This window comes from Aspergillus puulaauensis, chromosome 7 (genome assembly GCF_016861865.1).
Source record: "Aspergillus puulaauensis MK2 DNA, chromosome 7, nearly complete sequence".
Lineage (NCBI taxonomy): Eukaryota > Fungi > Ascomycota > Eurotiomycetes > Eurotiales > Aspergillaceae > Aspergillus > Aspergillus puulaauensis.
In genome coordinates, this window is record NC_054863.1 from 792309 (window position 1) to 809919 (window position 17611).

At 51.9% G+C, this 17611-nt stretch overlaps 8 protein-coding genes across 8 annotated transcripts; 4 read left to right on the plus strand and 4 right to left on the minus strand.

Moving 5' to 3' along the window:
• Positions 1–32: 32 nt before the first annotated feature.
• On the plus strand, positions 33–1751 carry APUU_70326S (alpha-keto acid decarboxylase family protein; the record flags this gene model as incomplete). Its single annotated transcript, XM_041695186.1, has 1 exon — positions 33–1751. The coding sequence occupies one exon, from the start codon at positions 33–35 to the stop codon at positions 1749–1751; it is 1719 nt and encodes a 572-aa protein (XP_041560942.1).
• A 153-nt stretch (positions 1752–1904) lies between these two features.
• APUU_70327S (uncharacterized protein) lies at positions 1905–4152 on the plus strand (the record flags this gene model as incomplete). The annotated part of the gene is made up of 5 exons (XM_041695187.1): positions 1905–2077; positions 2122–2891; positions 2944–3358; positions 3427–3715; positions 3769–4152. The coding sequence occupies 5 exons, from the start codon at positions 1905–1907 to the stop codon at positions 4150–4152; spliced, it is 2031 nt and encodes a 676-aa protein (XP_041560943.1).
• A 551-nt stretch (positions 4153–4703) lies between these two features.
• On the minus strand, positions 4704–6039 carry APUU_70328A (Zn(II)2Cys6 transcription factor; the record flags this gene model as incomplete). The annotated part of the gene is made up of 2 exons (XM_041695188.1): positions 4704–5864; positions 5908–6039. 2 exons carry the CDS (start codon positions 6037–6039, stop codon positions 4704–4706), a joined length of 1293 nt encoding a protein of 430 aa, XP_041560944.1.
• Positions 6040–6992: 953 nt separating this feature from the next.
• APUU_70329A (uncharacterized protein) lies at positions 6993–7443 on the minus strand (the record flags this gene model as incomplete). Its single annotated transcript, XM_041695189.1, has 2 exons — positions 6993–7133; positions 7183–7443. The coding sequence occupies 2 exons, from the start codon at positions 7441–7443 to the stop codon at positions 6993–6995; spliced, it is 402 nt and encodes a 133-aa protein (XP_041560945.1).
• A 2132-nt stretch (positions 7444–9575) lies between these two features.
• On the plus strand, positions 9576–11032 carry APUU_70330S (NAD(P)/FAD-dependent oxidoreductase; the record flags this gene model as incomplete). Its single annotated transcript, XM_041695191.1, has 3 exons — positions 9576–9707; positions 9768–10786; positions 10840–11032. 3 exons carry the CDS (start codon positions 9576–9578, stop codon positions 11030–11032), a joined length of 1344 nt encoding a protein of 447 aa, XP_041560946.1.
• A 97-nt stretch (positions 11033–11129) lies between these two features.
• APUU_70331A (carbon-nitrogen hydrolase family protein) lies at positions 11130–12381 on the minus strand (the record flags this gene model as incomplete). Its single annotated transcript, XM_041695192.1, has 5 exons — positions 11130–11300; positions 11345–11389; positions 11438–11650; positions 11693–12183; positions 12237–12381. The coding sequence occupies 5 exons, from the start codon at positions 12379–12381 to the stop codon at positions 11130–11132; spliced, it is 1065 nt and encodes a 354-aa protein (XP_041560947.1).
• An 853-nt stretch (positions 12382–13234) lies between these two features.
• Positions 13235–15026, minus strand: APUU_70332A (uncharacterized protein; the record flags this gene model as incomplete). The annotated part of the gene is made up of 5 exons (XM_041695193.1): positions 13235–13829; positions 13876–14097; positions 14144–14480; positions 14526–14785; positions 14842–15026. The coding sequence occupies 5 exons, from the start codon at positions 15024–15026 to the stop codon at positions 13235–13237; spliced, it is 1599 nt and encodes a 532-aa protein (XP_041560948.1).
• An 825-nt stretch (positions 15027–15851) lies between these two features.
• Positions 15852–17294, plus strand: APUU_70333S (uncharacterized protein; the record flags this gene model as incomplete). The annotated part of the gene is made up of 1 exon (XM_041695194.1): positions 15852–17294. One exon carries the CDS (start codon positions 15852–15854, stop codon positions 17292–17294), a length of 1443 nt encoding a protein of 480 aa, XP_041560949.1.
• Positions 17295–17611: the final 317 nt, after the last annotated feature.

Sequence of the window (17611 nt, forward strand, 5' to 3'; positions counted from 1 at the left end):
CCACCCCAACTCCAGATATCAATAACCACAAAATGCCACCCACACTCGCCGACTACCTCTTCATCCGCCTCCACCAACTAGGCGTGCACTCCATCCACGGCGTCCCAGGCGACTACAACCTAACTCTCCTCGACTACATTAAGCCCAATAACCTGCGGTGGGTGGGAAACACCAACGAACTCAACGCCGCATACGCCGCCGACGGATACGCCAGGATCAAAGGTCTCGGCGCTCTCATAACCACATTCGGAGTCGGGGAACTCTCGGCTATAAACGCCATTGCCGGGGCTTATACTGAGCGCGCGGCTGTTGTGCATATTGTTGGTACGCCGGCGAGGAATGTCCAGGAGGGGAGGAGGCTCGTTCATCATACGTTGAATGATGGGGAGTATAGACGGTTTGCGCGTATGTATGCGGAGGTTACGGCTGCGCGGGTGAATCTTTGGGATGGGAGGGTTGCTGCAAGGCAGATTGATGAGGTGTTGAGGGTTTGTTTAGTGGAGAGTCGGCCGGTTTATATTGAGGTTCCGGTTGATATGGTGGATGTTGATGTGGATGGGAACGGGCTTGATGTTTCTATTACTCTTCCGGAGGATCTGCCTAGTTCAGCTGGTGATGCTTTACTGGCGAGAATATTTGAACGTGTCTACTCTGCGAAACAGCCAGTTATTCTTGTTGATGGAGAGAGCAGGGCGATGGGGATGGTGGATGATATCCAGGATCTGGTCAAGGCGACCAAGTGGCCGACCTGGACAACGGGCTATGCAAAAGGCCTTCTCGACGAGACACTGCCAAACCTCCACGGAATATATCGTGGGAATTACGACTCTCCAGCTGTCCAAGAGTTCATCCACCAGGCTGACCTTATCCTCTCCTTCGGTCCACACCACAGCTCCAGCAATACGTTCGGATACTCAAACATCCCAAGTCCTGACTTCACTACTGAATTCACAGATAAGAGAATTAAACTCGGTAGTGAGCTAGTTCGCGACATCTCCGCAAAATATATCCTCTCTCGGATTGTTCAAGATATAGATGTCTCCAGAATTGCAACCTACCAACCCTACCCCGGTCTCCCACGCGACTACCTCCTATCGTTTTCCACCGTCTCCAGCGACGAAGCCATCTCGCAAGACCGGGTATGGTGCCTTCTGGCAAACTTCCTCCGCCCAGGCGACATCATCCTCGGCGAGACCGGGACGGCAGGGCACGGGGTGAGGGAGATGGCCCTACCCAAGCATGCTAGAGTCTTCACACCAGTGACCTGGCTGTCTATCGGATACATGCTGCCGGCAGCTCAAGGTGCGGCACTTGCACAGGAAGAGATGATAACGCCGTCTTCATACAATGGAATCAAAGACGCCCGCACGATCCTCTTCATCGGTGACGGGAGTTTCCAGATGACAGCGCAAGAGCTGGCGACGATTATCAGGCATTATCTGAACATTGTCGTGTTTTTGATTAATAATGATGGGTATACAATTGAGCGATGTATCCATGGGCGCAACCAGGTGTATAACGATATCAGCCGGTGGAGATACTTGGAAGCGCCGAGGTTGTTTGGGGCAGGTGAAGATACATTTACGGCGTCTGTCCGGACTTGGGGGGAATTACAAGATGTTCTTGGGGAAGAAAAATTGCAGAATGGTGAAGGGCTGCGAATGGTTGAGGTTGTCATGGATAAAGAGGATGCACCGCAGGGACCACTGGCGACATATCTGCAGCACCAGAAGAGCAAAGAAGGAAATTAGTGAACAGAATATTATTGTCCAGTTGTTTGTCTCTCCGATCTACTTCGGTCGAATACTCCGATTACTCCGATATACTCCGACATCACTCCGAGTCTCCAATTCTCAACTCACATACCCACAACTTTTATCCCGCATCAGAACACCCGTAGCAATATGAGAACCAGGCGCGCAGCATGCGAGCCGTGCAGGAAATCCAAACTCGCATGCGATCATACGCAGCCAGTGTGCGCTCGCTGCAGAAGCGGCAATAGACCACGCAGCTGCATCTACAGGGCAGCCCCTTTCAAGAGGAAGACCCGAGCAAACTCAGGGCAATCCTCACAGCAGTACGCAGGCCTCTCTGTATTATGTATGTATGCTGATAACGAAGGCTATTCACTCCTCCGTCCTATCCCAGCATTCCCAACATCGACCACGCAGACTCAGCTGCTCCCGCGTCTCCGATCACCCCTCCGAGCCGCTATCCCAATCCGGGGTATATTGGGTCGTCCAGTCAGGTTTCTATCTTCAACCATATACCATTGACAGATAATACCACTGGCACTGGTTTACGTGGTGAAAGACCACCTTCAACGAGCTCGCGGGTCCAGGCTGACGACGACCTCCTTGTTCAAAGAGGAGCGGAGGCCCTGAAATGTCTTTTTAGTTCGTTCTCCCTTGAATATATGAAAGATCTGGTCAAATTCTGGCTCGCAAAGGGTGCAAATCTTTCCCTAGCTGGGGGCATTGTACGCCATTGCATCGACAATATCGACCTTCCACTGCCTATACGTATACCTACTTCACCACCAGACTGGCATATCCAAAACGCGAAATACCTCCTGCTCAATTCAAGTCGTCCATTAGAAGTGAATCCTTCTTCCACCTTCTCCGAGTTCTGTGACCAGTTCATAAACCAGAATGCCCGCTGGGAGACAATAGGGATCTTCCTCTCAGCTGTAACCCGCGCCGCTATAGAAACACGTTTCTTCCCATCCCTATACACAGATGAGGAAACCAGGTACACCTTGACGAAACTGTGCACAAGAGCAGCAGACTACGCACTCGAAATCTCCCTCTCATTGGACATTCTAAACGATCTCCAGCTCTTTCTTCAGTACGAGAACTGGATCGTGCATACTTATGTCCACGGGGACTACAGTACTCCCGCCCTTGATATACCAGCTGAGGACATGCTAATAATAAATAACAGGCTACCACTCATGGCGCAAACTCGGCGACGTAATCGCCTCAATCTACGCACGCGGATACCACGAAAGGCTGAACAGCGACCTCGCCGCACCGACGTTCCTCAGAGAACTACGCAAGGCCCTTTTCGCGCGTGTATACTCGGGCGACAAGAACGTGGCGATATTCGTGGGTCGGCCGCCGCGCATGAACAAGTATTTCTGTTATTTTCAGATCCCGTCGTGTCCAGCGGGTGAGGATATTGGGTTGCTCTCTGCGAATGGGACGGATCAAGCGGAGGATGTTTGGCAGTGGAATCCTGATACGAAGGCGAGTTTTATGGCTGAGTCGCGATGGAGTGCGCTGTGTGCTAAATTGAAGGAGGACATACTATATCTTCAGCGAGAAAGGGATGATGCTGTATTCCCTGAACGGGTGTCGTGAGTTTGGCCTCTTTATATTCAGTTCCTCGCCTCTCCATATCAAGTCGCCAGTCTGACTCAACTAGGGAGATAAAAGCAATGGCTGAGAAACATTTCTCGTCTCTCCCAATACACTTCCAACACCACGGCACCTTAAGGAAGCGAGTCCATGGCCCATTCGAAAGAGACTTCATTGCTGCCGTACGGCTGAACCACCTGCATGTCCTGTTCTTGCTTAGCCTGCTGGAACTCAGGACACCGGCTGAGCCAGGCTTCGAGATTATTGAGATCGCAGAAGAGATGGCACTCATTGTTGTCGACCTGATTCTGCTACGTGATCAGATCGTCAACTCAGGGACGAGTCTTGTGTGGAAGGTGTCCATTATCTAGATACCCTTTACCCGTACATTAACTAACGGATGTGTCAGATAGCACATTACGGCCTCCCAGCCGCAGGAATCCTCCTCCTCGCTATGCTCTCGCAGCGCTCTTCCTCAAATGACCCGCCGCCACCCCAGCCTAAAGTCCTACAACATCTCACCATCCTCGCCGCAGAACTACAAGCCGGGTCAATAATCCAACCGCGCGAGCCGAACTACGAGCTCATGATGAAGGCAACGCAGACAATCCAGATTTTTCTAGATTCTGTAGCTGCCGATGCTTGGCATGGTTCCAGCCACCTATCTCCTGGGGATATGGAGCAGATGGGAGCTAATGGCTGGGCTGGTTTATCAGGGCAGAATGCCCTCGATTTTGAGATTGGGTTTTGGCAGGAGTTGGCTGAGCATCCTCTGTTGAGTTTAGATTTATAATACGATACGTGGGCCGGATCAGATTGAGGTTGGTATAATCATAATTCATAAGTTCGAAATATCATCCGAGAATATAACAAACAATCAATAGAGATAAGAAACACGCTCTGCCTTTCATACCCACTGCTTATATATAATATAATAATCATCGAAACCGTCCAATCTCCCTCGCAACACTCATCATACTCCCCGGCCACCACTCCTCCTCGCCCATCCCAATCCCAGAAGGAAACCACCTTCGCACAAAATCATCCCCGTACCGATTCACCATCCCAGACAGAGTAATATCGGGCAGATTCCCAATCCACCAGCTCTCTTCAGAAACAAGGAACATAAGCACAGACCAGTGCGCGTAGATATCTAGCGCGAGGGCTTGTTCGATGTTTAGCTCTGAACTGAACCCTAAACCCAAACCTGAACCCACACCGAAACTTGGGTCAAGGGAAGGGTCGAGCGACGAATCAACTGCTGGACTCTGCGACTGCGGACTCGGTCCTTCGAGACGTTTATCCAGCAGCGGAAGAACGAGGTCTAGATACGCCTGTGGGGTTTCAATGAAGAAGCTCAGGAACGGACGAGTCATGTGTTCTGTCGGAGAAGGCGTTGAAGGGCGTGCTGTGAATGCGTGGAGCCAGCGGGGGACTTGGGGGAGGGTTGGGATTGTTGTCATGGACGGTGGGAGGTTGGGAGGGGGGGATCCTGGGGCTGGGAAGACGGCCGAGCGGAGGGTTTCGAGGACGGTGAAGGCCTCGGCGCAGGCGGAGAGGGATGGATTTAGGGCTGGAGGAGTAGAAGATGGCCGAGTCGATGCGGTTTTGGAGGGTTGAGAAGGCGCGTTTGCTAGTGGAGGAGATGACGTGGAACATGGGGTGGTTGTGGGATGGTGGTGGCTTCGATGGTGGTGTTGATGGTGTGTCGTCCATGGAGTCGATTTCTTCAGTGTTGATGGGGTGTGGACTTGCAATGGGAGAGGTATCAGCTTCCAAGGCATGTATTGTTGCTCTAATGACCCGAGATATGATGATCACGTCCCTTGGGGTGGTGGATAGGAGCTTTGGCGAGGGCTGGCCGTCCATCCTGCTAGACACCCAGTGGTTGATTTGCTGGCTGCAGGTGACAAAGGGAACCAACAATGGAGGAGCTGCCAGTAGAGGCTCTGCATTGGATGCGCTCGGTCTAGATATCAACTCTCGTAACTTCTCACTGGCGAGGTTGTAGTGTCGGTATCCCGTCATCAGGACGTAGCTGACCGCCCCGACGTCAGGAGGAAACTCCTGGTTGACCATGTCGTAGCACATGCAGGCCGCAGAGACAGCCAGGATGGAGTGGAAGACGGTTTTACTGCGCAGCGCCAGAGTCGGCAGACATATCTGCAGGGCATGGAGATCCCGCGGGTTGTCTGTCAACGTGCGGCTGGTATGCTGCAGATAGTGGTGATAGAGCCCTGTGTCGGACGTGTCGAAGTTGAAGTGATGGCTGGGCTCGACATGAGGCGGTGGTGACAGCCGCGATGTCTCTCGCGATGAAGACGGCGATGGCGATAATGCGCTTCGTGGACTGGGGGTTGGCAGAGACAAAGCACGCTCATCGCGCTGTTTAGGGGCCTCTCCCTGGGTTTCTCCCTGGGGTTGCGATGTGGGTGACGTTGGTGGATAGATGCATTTCTGCAGCATCAAGATACATCGCGAGCACGACGGCTTCATTTCATCACACTGGCCGGTTAGCTGGATCAGATAATACAAAGAGGCTGCACACCTTTATTCTCCGCCGCTTGCACTCTAAGCAGCCGTTTCGCGACTTGCGATGGCGGCGGCGGGGTCTAAACTTAGACTGTTCTTCAGGAGTCACCATTGTGCTGTTGGTGTTGATTATTGCTGTGTTTGACATGAAGCTGAACGCCAGGACTCGGCTTTTAAGATGCGAGTCCAGGCCTTGGCCATGGTCAGCCCTGTGCTCAGCCGCGGGGGCTGAAGACTGGAATTTGGAATACTCTAATCGGACCGTGGAACTGGCAGCCAATTGGGCTTGTCTTGTGTGTGCAGAACAAGAGGGGGGTGGAATTAGGGCTAGCACAGCCCACTCAACTTCACCGTCAACGCCCCGGACCAGGGTCTCGACAATTAACCATCGTCAGCACTTGACAATGTAACATCGTAAATGCGCTGCCTGCATGAGCTGACAAGAACCGTTCTAGAGTCACGAGTCGACACTCAGGAACGGCAGTCTATTATAGCTCATGCAATATGTACATCGTCTCCATACCGCTCTTGACTCTCACCAAGTCATATGTTAGGTAGATGCCTGTATGTCATGATACATTCTTGCTTCTCTGGACCATTAAGCCACCTCGTATATCTCTTCACCGCTCTTCACGGCAAACAATACATCCTCATATTCTGAAGGAACACTAACTACTCCAATTCGCCCTATTAGGATATTGCCCAAGCTGTAGCAGTCACCTTCTCACTCCTCCACCCCATCTCAACAGAGTTCTGGTATTCCATCTTCAGCCAGTAGATTAAAGAATCAGGCCCCATAACCGGAGATATGCAAGTTAGCCGTCCAACCCCGGACTACTAGCGTCTCACGGATGGCTGCGGCCATAGAGTATTCAGGGGATACCGAACTACCGGGCGTCAGAACAAGCCTAATCCATTTAACATTCGGCTGGCTTGCCGAGCTGGACGGGCCTAAACCGGTGCAGAGCTTAAAGATGTAAGATAGTAAAGGTAATTAATATCGTAAGTAGCATATAATACATAAAACGGTTAACCAGGAAACCATCGCTGCCCTACCCAAATCCAGAACACCACATGAAGGGAGAAAAGAAATAATGACGCCTAAGCAAGTTCCGGAAGACGGTCTTTAATATACCGCTCCTCATGCGGTGTCCCAGGAGCCTCATGCACCGTCAACCGGTCATGCCCAACCTCACTGCTATCCAACTCAGTGGCGTCATCCATCTTCTCAAGGTCGCGGTACTACAAAAAGTCAGAACGTCGTTGTGTCTATTCCATATAGGCAACATACCGCTGGAAGCTCCGCATAAGGAGGCGGCGATGCCTCGCAGATATCGGACTGGTTGGTGTCTCTCGCCTTTCTCCGCGGGTGCCAGTATTTAGGCTTGAACCTGTCCCGTTTTGAAGTTTTGGACGGAATACTAGCACCCTCGGTGTATGTATCCCTGTAGTTATCCGAGTCTGGGCCGAGCTGGCGGTTCTTCTTCTCTGCATGTTCGTCGGCGTATTTGGCTGCGAGGAGGATCCCGCCGATGACGAGGAGTGATGCCATTATAATTTATTTAATATTGAGCTGAGTGGTAAATCAGAGTAGTGGCTGTAGATGGAGTAGTGTGCTGAAAGCTATTTGCAAGATTCAACCCTTATATACATGGATACTGATAGCAGGACGGATGGGAGGCGCAGCGACCAGTCTTGACTGCCATCGTATTCCGTCCGTACATCGATCGAGCGTATAAAGCTTGGCTCATGCTCTCATGTTCCACGCACAGACGCGATTGGCTGGAGCGTATGCGTATGCGTATTGCCTGCCAAGCCTGCCACAGTGGAGACATCCCAGCAATACTCTTACCCTCATGGATAGAGCGGTGTATGGTCTCTTGTATTTGGAATATCATTGACTCTATATGGATCAAAGATGAGTGTGGCTGTCATCTATCGAGGCGCAGTAGCTGGTATTTGGAATATGGAATTGCTTGTAGGTAATCACGTAAGCTCTGTTCAATCGCACTGCCTATATGTGACTTCCATATAGGGGCACGCATTTTCTTTGGAAGTAACCAAGTACTACTTTTATAGGAAGGGACGACTAACTCATTGCTCTTCCTCAGAATATAGGGACCTCCGCAACTAGAGGAAGGCACGACGGACCAGTAAAGCTCAAGGAAGGAACCATGTATAAAGGATGTAATCTGTACCACTCCATTCGGTAATGCAAGTTGTATTGAAGCTGGTCTTCTGGGTATTCATCATATGTAGGTACCATCAACCATTGATACACAATCGTGGCTCATTTAGGAATGGGCCAACGACGGTTGAATTTAAATGGAAGGAACAGCCGTCCATTGCTCCTTCCTCGTCAAACATTGTTACTATTGCAGTATCAGGAAGGTGCGATCACCCGCTATATCAAAGTGGAAGGAGCTGTATCTAGAAGGTGCAGTGGATGTTCCTGCCTTGGTAACTGATGTCTGTCTACAAGGAAGCTGCAACCGAGTCACTCGTTCTCTCACCTTCCCAAATGATAAATGCTGTACTCGCATTACCCACCTACGAACCCTAACCAGGAGCCACTCAAGTAGACTACACCAGACCACGTGGATGTCCTAGCTAGCGCACTGCCACAATGTTACCCACGTTGCCGGGCTCTAGACCTGAACTGCTGGAGGGCTGTGCTGCTTATAGCCACTGCCTGGTATTGCGGCCAGCACGGCCGAATAGCCCTAGTCACACCTTAATTCCCTGCATGTCGTCTGAGACTAAGTGGGCACCGGGCTCGGACCTCGTTCCCCTGCATGGTTTGAGGCTCTGGATGTTCTTAATATGTGTCAGCGCCAGTTTTGTGAGGCTCGAGTTGAGAGGTGGATATTTCATACCCTGATTAGGGTAGCTTCAAAGCAGTGCTTGGATTATGTTTACTGGATAGGACGAGGCTGGATTTGCTGTTAGAATGAGATTCCTGTGGCGTAATATTGAAATTGGGAAAATTCGAGAATTCCTCGATATAAGGCATTGATCGATTGCATGCACGTCGAGTAGCGTTCTCCCGCCACATATCTCACAGTCAACAACAGCAGAGTTATATCCTGTAGAACAGCATCCCATAATATAACATTACTGTCCTGATTACAGCTCCTTGCTCTAAGTAACGAGAGTTATGATATGCGGGCAGCGGTTGATGCAGCCGTGATGGCATCGTTGTTGACGGCCGGGAGGAACCGGCTCAGTCTCGTCTGACATTCTTCAGTCCCCCTCTATAGACGTGCAGCTTAGCATTTCTATTGTCCAACGACACCGGACGCCGCCTGCACTACATCGTGCAATACTTCCGCCGGAGTTTCCACTCAAAGGAAAGAGTTGAATGAGCTATGGGGTTCTAGATTTTAGAATCCCCGGCATTGCATAGTGATTTTAATAGGTAATGCCGTGGAGAATACAGACGAGCACCTAGTCGAATATTGTATGTTCCATTAGAGAATATACAAAGTACGAACAAATAATAAGCAAGTCACCATTCGCCAATCAAATAACAAATGCTGGCACATAAGCGGATGAAACGGTTATGCCCCGACCCCACACGGTGGAGACCGGACACAACAGAACAGACGGCCGATGGCGGAGCAGATAAGATATTTACCCCCCTCCAGAATTGAAACAACGCTGTTCACCATCGTCGCAAACAAAATGCCCAAAGCCAAGGACAAGAACAGCAGAATCGTCGTCGTGGGCGCCGGCATCTTCGGCCTATCCATCGCGCACCAGCTCGCCTCGGAGGGCTACAAGAATGTCATCGTCTTGGACAGACATATGCCGCCGGTAGCCATAACCATAACCCATTCCTAACCAAGGAGCCAGAATAGTTGATGAGAAGAATAGGTCCCAAACGGCTCCTCAACCGACATCTCACGGGTAATCCGCTTCGACTACGCAGACCGGGACTACATGGACATCGCCTACGAGGCGTATCAGAAATGGAGCACACTGCCGCGGTACAAGGGTATTTACTACAATTCTCCATACATTCTAACCGGGAATACAAGTTCGCACGGCCAGGCCTGGATCAAGAATACCAGTGCCGCGCTGCAGAGCCGCGGCATGCCCTGGTCGCAGATCGAGTCCGCGCAGGACGCGAAGGCGCGATACCCCGTGCTTAGTGGGCCGCTGGGCGGGGATCCGTTTCATGGGTATTTGAATCTGCAGGCGGGCTGGGCGGATGCGAGTAAGGCGACGGCGCAGTTGAGGGATGATTGCTTGGAGGCTGGGGTTTCGTTTATCTGTGGGCCGGCGGGGACGGTTGTTGGTCTTGACTACGGCAGCACCAACATTAACAATAACAGTAACGGATCTAAGAGTATCAAAGCAGTCAAGACTCTCGCCGGCACAGCAGTGGAAGGAGACCACTTCGTCCTCTCAATCGGGGCGTGGATCTCGAATCTGGTTCCGATGTATAACTCGGCGCTGGCGACTGCGCAGGTGCTTGGGTATGTGCGGCTCACGCCGGCGGAGATGGTCAAGTATAAGGATCTGCCGATCTACTCGAATGCGTCGACGGGGTGGTTCAATTTCCCGCCACATGAGGAGACGCAGATGCTGAAGTTTGCGGTGCACGGGTGGGGGTATACGAGGGCGCTGGATGCGAAGGAGACCAGTATCCTGGGGAATAAGGCCTCGTCGTCGCCGCCGCTGATCCCGCCGAGGGTGAGGACGGATTATGTCCCTGCTGATGCGGAGAAGAGACTGCGTGCTGGGCTGCGCGAGATGCTGCCTGAGCTTGGGGATAGGGAGTTTGAGAAGGCGGCTGTGTGTTGGTATACGGATACGCCGACGGGCGACTTTATTATGGATTCGCATCCGGACTTCACTAATATCTTTATTGCTGGTGGGGGTAGTGGACAGTACGTTCTCGCCGTTCTCTTCTTATATGAGTTGTTGATGCTAACGAGAACAGTGCCTTCAAGTTCCTGCCCGTGCTGAGCAAGTATCTCGGTCTCGCGTGGAATAACCAGTTGACGCCGCATCTGAAGAATAAGTGGCGGTTCCGCACGGAGTATGAGCATCGTGAGGATGCGTTCTGGGGAGATGGCAGCCGTGGGGGGCCGGAGAGGAGGGAGCTGGACAGTGGCGAGAAGGCGAAGCTGTAGTACTCCTGTTGCTACTGAATCTATCATCATGATTTCACTATGCTATTTATAGAGTGGAGTGTTTAAAGTACATCAGTGGCCTAGTTTAGATGCGCGTCTACTCATCCTGCTCAGTATTGGCCAGATCCAAAGGCTTCGAGAGACCAACTCGGTCGACGGTCCTGGTGTATTTGAGCCCACCGTTGGCACGATCTTCTTCGACGACGAGATCCTTGCGGTTGGTGTCGACGAGGAGGCGGATGAGGTCTGGGCGCATATAATGCCCGCCCTGATATGTTAGCAGCTGGCCACCATTGAACCGCGTATACTTACAAAATCAGCAAGCGACTTGGTGAGGTGCGTTTCATCGAGGTCGATCTGTAGCAGTATTAGATTTGCCTTCAAGGCGAAGGTTCAAGTGCATACATCAACATAGAGAAGGCCCTGGAAGTCCTTGTCAGGGTGAGGAACCAGGTTCTGCCCATCCGGAGCAAAGATCCGGCCGTGTCCATTGTAGATATTGGGATCCTCAAGCTCCTTTCCAGGAGGCGTGTTCAGCTTGATGCCCTCAGCCGTGATGGTCTGCCAGGGCGCAAGCGTATAGGTGCCGGTTTCAATGGCATAGGCAGGAGTAACAAGCTACCAATTAGCAAAGCAATAAACGTTGTGAGTGAAACTAACATCACAGTTCGCCTCCGCCACATTCGTATACGGATCGGGATACTTCAGCGTCTCTTTACCAGGATACAACGGCCAAGCAGCAACATGCACCTGCTCACCCTGACTCGCCGCATAGGCCTTCATAAACGGATTCATATTCTCCCAGCAGTTCAAATGTCCAACGCGGCCAATATCAGTCTGGATAACCGACTCGGTGGTATCGCCCGTCCCGTCGCCAAAGACAAGACGCTCAACATGCGTAGCCCGGATCTTGCGGCGGTGGTTGAGGACATCACCAGCTGGCGAAATCAACACCTGGGTCGTGTACAGGCTCGCCAGGTCGACTTCGGAGTAGCCCAGCGAGACGTATATCTTGTTCGCGCGGGCGGCTTCGCGGATGCGCCGCATTTCGTCGCTGTCTGAGGGGAGGCTGTTCTCGCGGTACTTTTTGAGCAGTGGGAGGCTTTCTTGGTAGTTGACCTTCCACATCCAGTACGGGTAGCCGGGGATCCCTATACGATTAGATATGGTAATACTCGACGGTGTTCAACAGTGGTGGCCGTACATAGCTCGGGAAAGGCAATCAGCTTGCAACCGGCTTCTCCGGCTTCATTGATCCAGTGGATGGTCCTCCGAACGGACTCTTCCAGGTTGAACCAGCCTGGTTCGGCGTTGACGGCGGCGGCCTTGTACTTCTTGACGGGAGTCATGGTTGTTACTGCGGCTTTGATAATGAAGCTGAGAACTGCTGATGAGTACGACACAGAACACGATTTTGTCCAGCCTTTATACTTCATCCTTGTATATCCGGCCAAGTCGGATGTCCGACTCGGTATTTGGCCGTCGGTGTCTGCGATGGCGTGAGATCCCCGGGATTTGGCCTCATGTCTGATACAACACAGTGGGTCAAGACTCAAGACTCCGGCAAGGCGTGCAGATCCCGCTGCAGAATCACTTTCAGGATCGAGCTCCATATGGACGTGGTCTGTTTTCCGAGATGTCCCGTGTTGCTTTAGTGTCAACGGTTATCATGCATCATCAGGCATCGGGATCTGCTTATTTGGAGACAAGTGGAACGCCGGACTACGCATATTTCCATGCAGCCTGTTTCTGGACACTCTCCTGGACACTCCTCTGGACATTCTGATGCCGTTCACGCCATCCGGATGCTGCTTCATTGTGGGCTTCAGATCCCGGTCCCTGTTTCGTTTCAGAGCCCGTGTCCGACGTTGATGAGCCATACAACCCGTGAAACCATTGGGTTCAATATCTAGCTAGGTGGTCTTTGTTGTGTTTTACGAGGTTGAGCTTTATGCATTTGAATATTCATGACCTTGTGGAGGACATTTCACTGGTCGCCACATCTCGTCTCGTTCTACATTCTAATACTAGTCAAGCAATATAAATGAGCCAGATATGATGTGAGTGAGAACTGTCATCAGGGGAATATGTACGCACATAACCCAAAGTAACTGTTGAGAAGAGGAGTATTGGGATAACCAGATGCCCTTTTCACACATCACGATATCAACTCTTCACCACAGTACCAGCACAAAATCCCCGTCAGTTAATCCCTTTCTTCTGATAAACAGCCACAGTCGTCCCATCCTTCAAGACCACATGCTCAGGCTGTAGTCTATACCGGCCAACCCAAGGCAGGAGGACCTGCCAAACCGCCCAATACACCACCCCCGCAAGCAGCACCGCAATACCCACAACCGGATAAAGCCAATACGGCAAACTCGTATCCCCCTTCCCCCCAGGCGGTCTAATAAACGGCGCCACAACCTGAAACGCCTGGCCGGCCATGAAAAACACCGCAACAGGCCACCACACCCGGAACGGGCGGGGGACGTTCGGCTCGCTCCACCGCAGGTAGAACATCCCAGCCACGACGAGGAAGTTGATGATACTGCTGGGATAGCCCTCGAGATCGAGGATGAAGTTGTATGCATCGCCGAAGGGGATGGCCACGATCACGATTAGGGATGGGATGAAATGGAGGAGCAGCCCTGAAGAGGGCGAGCCGAAGGGCCAGCTTGAGGCCCAGAATGTGGGGAAGGGGATGACGCCTTCTTTGGCGAGTTCTTGGTTTACGCGCGCTTGCGCGAATGTTACGGTCATGACGTTGCCGAAGGCGGATATTGCGACGAGGACGCTGTCTTTATTAGTTGTGAAGGAGAAGTAGGGAGAAGGGGTGGCACCTTAGGGCGCGCTCGGCGGCGGATCCAAAGACCTTGCCCATGAAGTATGAGGCGACTGTGGTGCCGCTGTTGGATATTTCTTCGGGGGTTGCAGCGGCGTAGTAGGAGACGTTTGCGAGGAGATACAGCACGCCGCAGATTCCCAGGCCAGTCGGGGCCGCGATTTTGAGCGTGCGAACTGGATTGTGGATTTCGTTGAGGACGTATGCAGCGTTGGACCAGCTGATGGTGTTAAGACAGAGACACTAATGCTGGAGGGGGTACATACCCACTGAACGAGTTCAGCACTTTGAACAGCGCCGTCGCGTACAGGTTACTGCTCGTCGCAGAGCCTGCGAAGGAATTGTGGAAACTGGCATAGGGGTCCTGGACACTGTGCACTCGGCCGCTGAGAACAACCCAGCCGGTGACGACGATGAAGAGCAGCAGGATGACTTTGATGACACCGATGGCGTTCATGCCGCGCACGCCCCAGTTGGGGAGGAAGACGTGGACGAGGGTTATGAAGCTGATCACTGCGATTGCGATGCCTCGCTCTTCCCATTCGGATGCTTCCTTTCCGGATGCGAGGACCATGTTGGATACGAAGACGATGCATCCCTGGGCTGGGCTTCTCAATACTGGCCACGTTTATAGGGTAGGAGACGTACCTGTGAATCCAAGAGCTACGGCTTGCACTGCAAAGATCACTGTAACCAGCAGCTTTGGTCGCCGATATGCAGCCTCCAGGTAGACCTTCTCTCCTCCACTCCGTGGAATCATACATCCCAGTTCCAACCACACCGCAAGGCCAGATCCTGCCAGGAGCAGACCAAGTACCCACAGGAGCAACGAAGCGCCAACGCTCCCAGCACTGCTTGTGATGGAAGAGGGTGTAGAGAAGATACCCGTCCCGATAATACGCCCGACACTGACCAGTTAGCACTCTCAACCAAAGACAAAACACCAAAGGCAAACGAAACGAACATGAGAAATATCGTCGAAAACACGCCCAAATGCCGACCGAGGCCTCCCTGCGTGTACTCGTTGAAATCCAATTCCCCGAACGTCGACTGGCCATCGGATCGTCCTCTCTCATCCGACTTCCCGTTCTCGACTTCGTCTGGGGGAGACAGGTTCACCGCGCTCGATTTCCCGATTTCAACGGCCATCGCGCCAAGATGTAAACAGAAGCTTGTCGAAGCTTGTCGGACTCGGCGGTCGATCCGGCGCTTTATATTTTTCGAGATTCTGGTGTTACGCGGGTACCTATTCTCATTGGCGCTATAATTGCGTGATTGTGTGCCTTGTGCATCTCGTGCATGATGCATACGTAGGCCATAAAGTTGTATTCAGCAGTTATCCTTAGGACACTGGAATGTAGGGGATATTCCAATGCATCACGTTGTAAGTGGTAGTATGTCCCGGTATCTCAAAAATATCTGATCCTCTGATATTAGGGATGGAAGCATTGTGTAGCTGTGGTCAATAGTCAGTTCACAAGCACATCCCTCGCCCCCACTGTTTATGGCGTGCTTCAGGAATGGATGAGGCTCTCGGAGTTCGCCGTGAATCCATGATAATATCTCATGTCTATCTCAGCTAGAAGACTGGTGGGGGGATGATCGATTAAATACCGTCAATCAGCGGCCGTGTCAAGAAGCCGAGAATCTAACTTTATATCACGACTATTACCCAGTAGGATTTACAGTTATACTTAACCCTATTTTTTGACTTAGAGGTGCTACTTACATTCCACAACTGAACAGCGATACGCCGAAACAGCCGAGTTTCCCCCGAAGCCCAGACCACCAGCCAGTCCGTGACTGAGGACCTTGGATTCATATTTATATCATCCCGCTGCTTCCGGTGAAATCACTGATGAGTTTTGAATTTTTAGTTTTGAGCCTTTGCTCAAACAAACACCATCAACAACACAACCCCATAACTGTCCAACCACGACCGCAAACATACAAGATACAAAAGGAGTTGCAGAAATGACAATCCTCCCCCCAGAACTCCTCCAATCGATCCTGCTCCTGCTCGACTTCGAATCCTACCACTGCGCGTCGTTAGCATGTCGAACGTGGCGAAGCGCAGCCCAGAACGCGCATCTATTGCGTCATAAACTCCTATCCGTTCCAGGGCTCGAATTCACCAACCACACCACACATGAGGAATTAAAGCGTCTATTCCAGCGCGTCTGTCGCCGCAATCTCATTGGGATCCGGAATGGTGTACAGTTTAACACGTCGCTCGAATTGTCAATATCGCCAACGGGCAGGATTGGGAGGATCCCTGTGCGATCGCGGCATGGTGGACAGACCACTGCGCGTGTGCGTGGGATGGCACTTATCTTAGATTCTCCTGGTTCGTCTGGTCTTGGTATGTCCATGTCCAAAGGCAGCCAGGTACAGCTGTCACCATCGATATTCCCGTCCGCGGATGCAATGAAGCAAGTGATGGGCCATAATACGCACAGCCGGGCCTTCTTCAGCGCGCGGTCATTTGCGCGACTACAGGTTGCTCTGTCGGATTGTGGGGGGCTGGTTGCGGTTGGATTGGGGCAGAAAATACACGTTTATCTCATTCAGTCTCGAATAGGGAAGCAGGCACGGCAGTTTGTGGAAGTCAATGTCAGTGATAACATCCTGGATTCAATCCAGAGTGTGGAATTCGAAGAGAACGATGAGTTGTTGCGCTGTGAGATTGATAGCGTCGAGGGGTCTTATGTGCGGTATCTTGGCTTCCGGAAGTGCAGCTGTACCAGTCCAAAAGTATCTCTGAGTGCAGCGCAGAAATTCAAGTTCTGGAAGGTTGCGCTGCGCCATGTTTACCTGGATTCGAGAGATGTCGAGGAGAGTTTAGGAGATGGGATGTCTCTCCGGGGAATGCGGCTGGTCAAGTCCCCCCGACTAAGACCGGGAGAGGAGTGTACGTGCCAGACTGAAAAGTATTTCTTTGCGTTGTTTCGACCGGGGACGTGCGAGAATAAGTACGCTGTTGGCCGAATATCAAGCGACGGGGTGGTCGATGTTATACAGCGCATCCCAGCCCGGCGGATACAGTTCCTCACCAGCTATCTCGAAACGGGGATTGCAGAGTCGGTAGAAGACTGTTCGGATTCAGACCGCTGGGATATGGAGAATCTCCCTCTCGCGCACTGTCACGATCCCTTACTGAATATATCCGATGACGGGAAGATTCTTGTCGTTTTCGAGCCTCCGTACGGACAGGCTCGCGGGGTGATATATCTGTGCTCTGGGGATTCCGCGTACTGGGATGATGAAACGGCTTCGCAGGCGTGGCCGGTTCCCTTATGCTCCCTGGACCATGATCTGGATTCTTTACGTGTTTCTTTGGATAAGGAGACTGGGGGATATGTTGTCGATGCTGGCTCTCAGCAGAATATGATGCAGTGGAGGCTTCAGCGGGTTTAACAGGATTATACAGTATGAGCATCTGATAAATGGTATACAGCGTAAATTAGCTTATAATATCATAATCCAATAACGCACATAGCGTCATCTTCACATGCTGTCAGAAGAGCTCCATAGGCTTCCTGAACAGGGATCAAACTGCGCCTCAACCATCTCAACCATCCTAGTCGTGAGCATCAGCGAATCGGAGACCGGCCAGGCCATCTTCCCCTCGTCCAGGATCCTGACGCTACGTGAGGTCAGATGGGTCAAAGCACCGCTCGTATTAATAACGAGGGGATATCGGCGGCACTGCAAGGACAAGCTGGCTCTCAAGA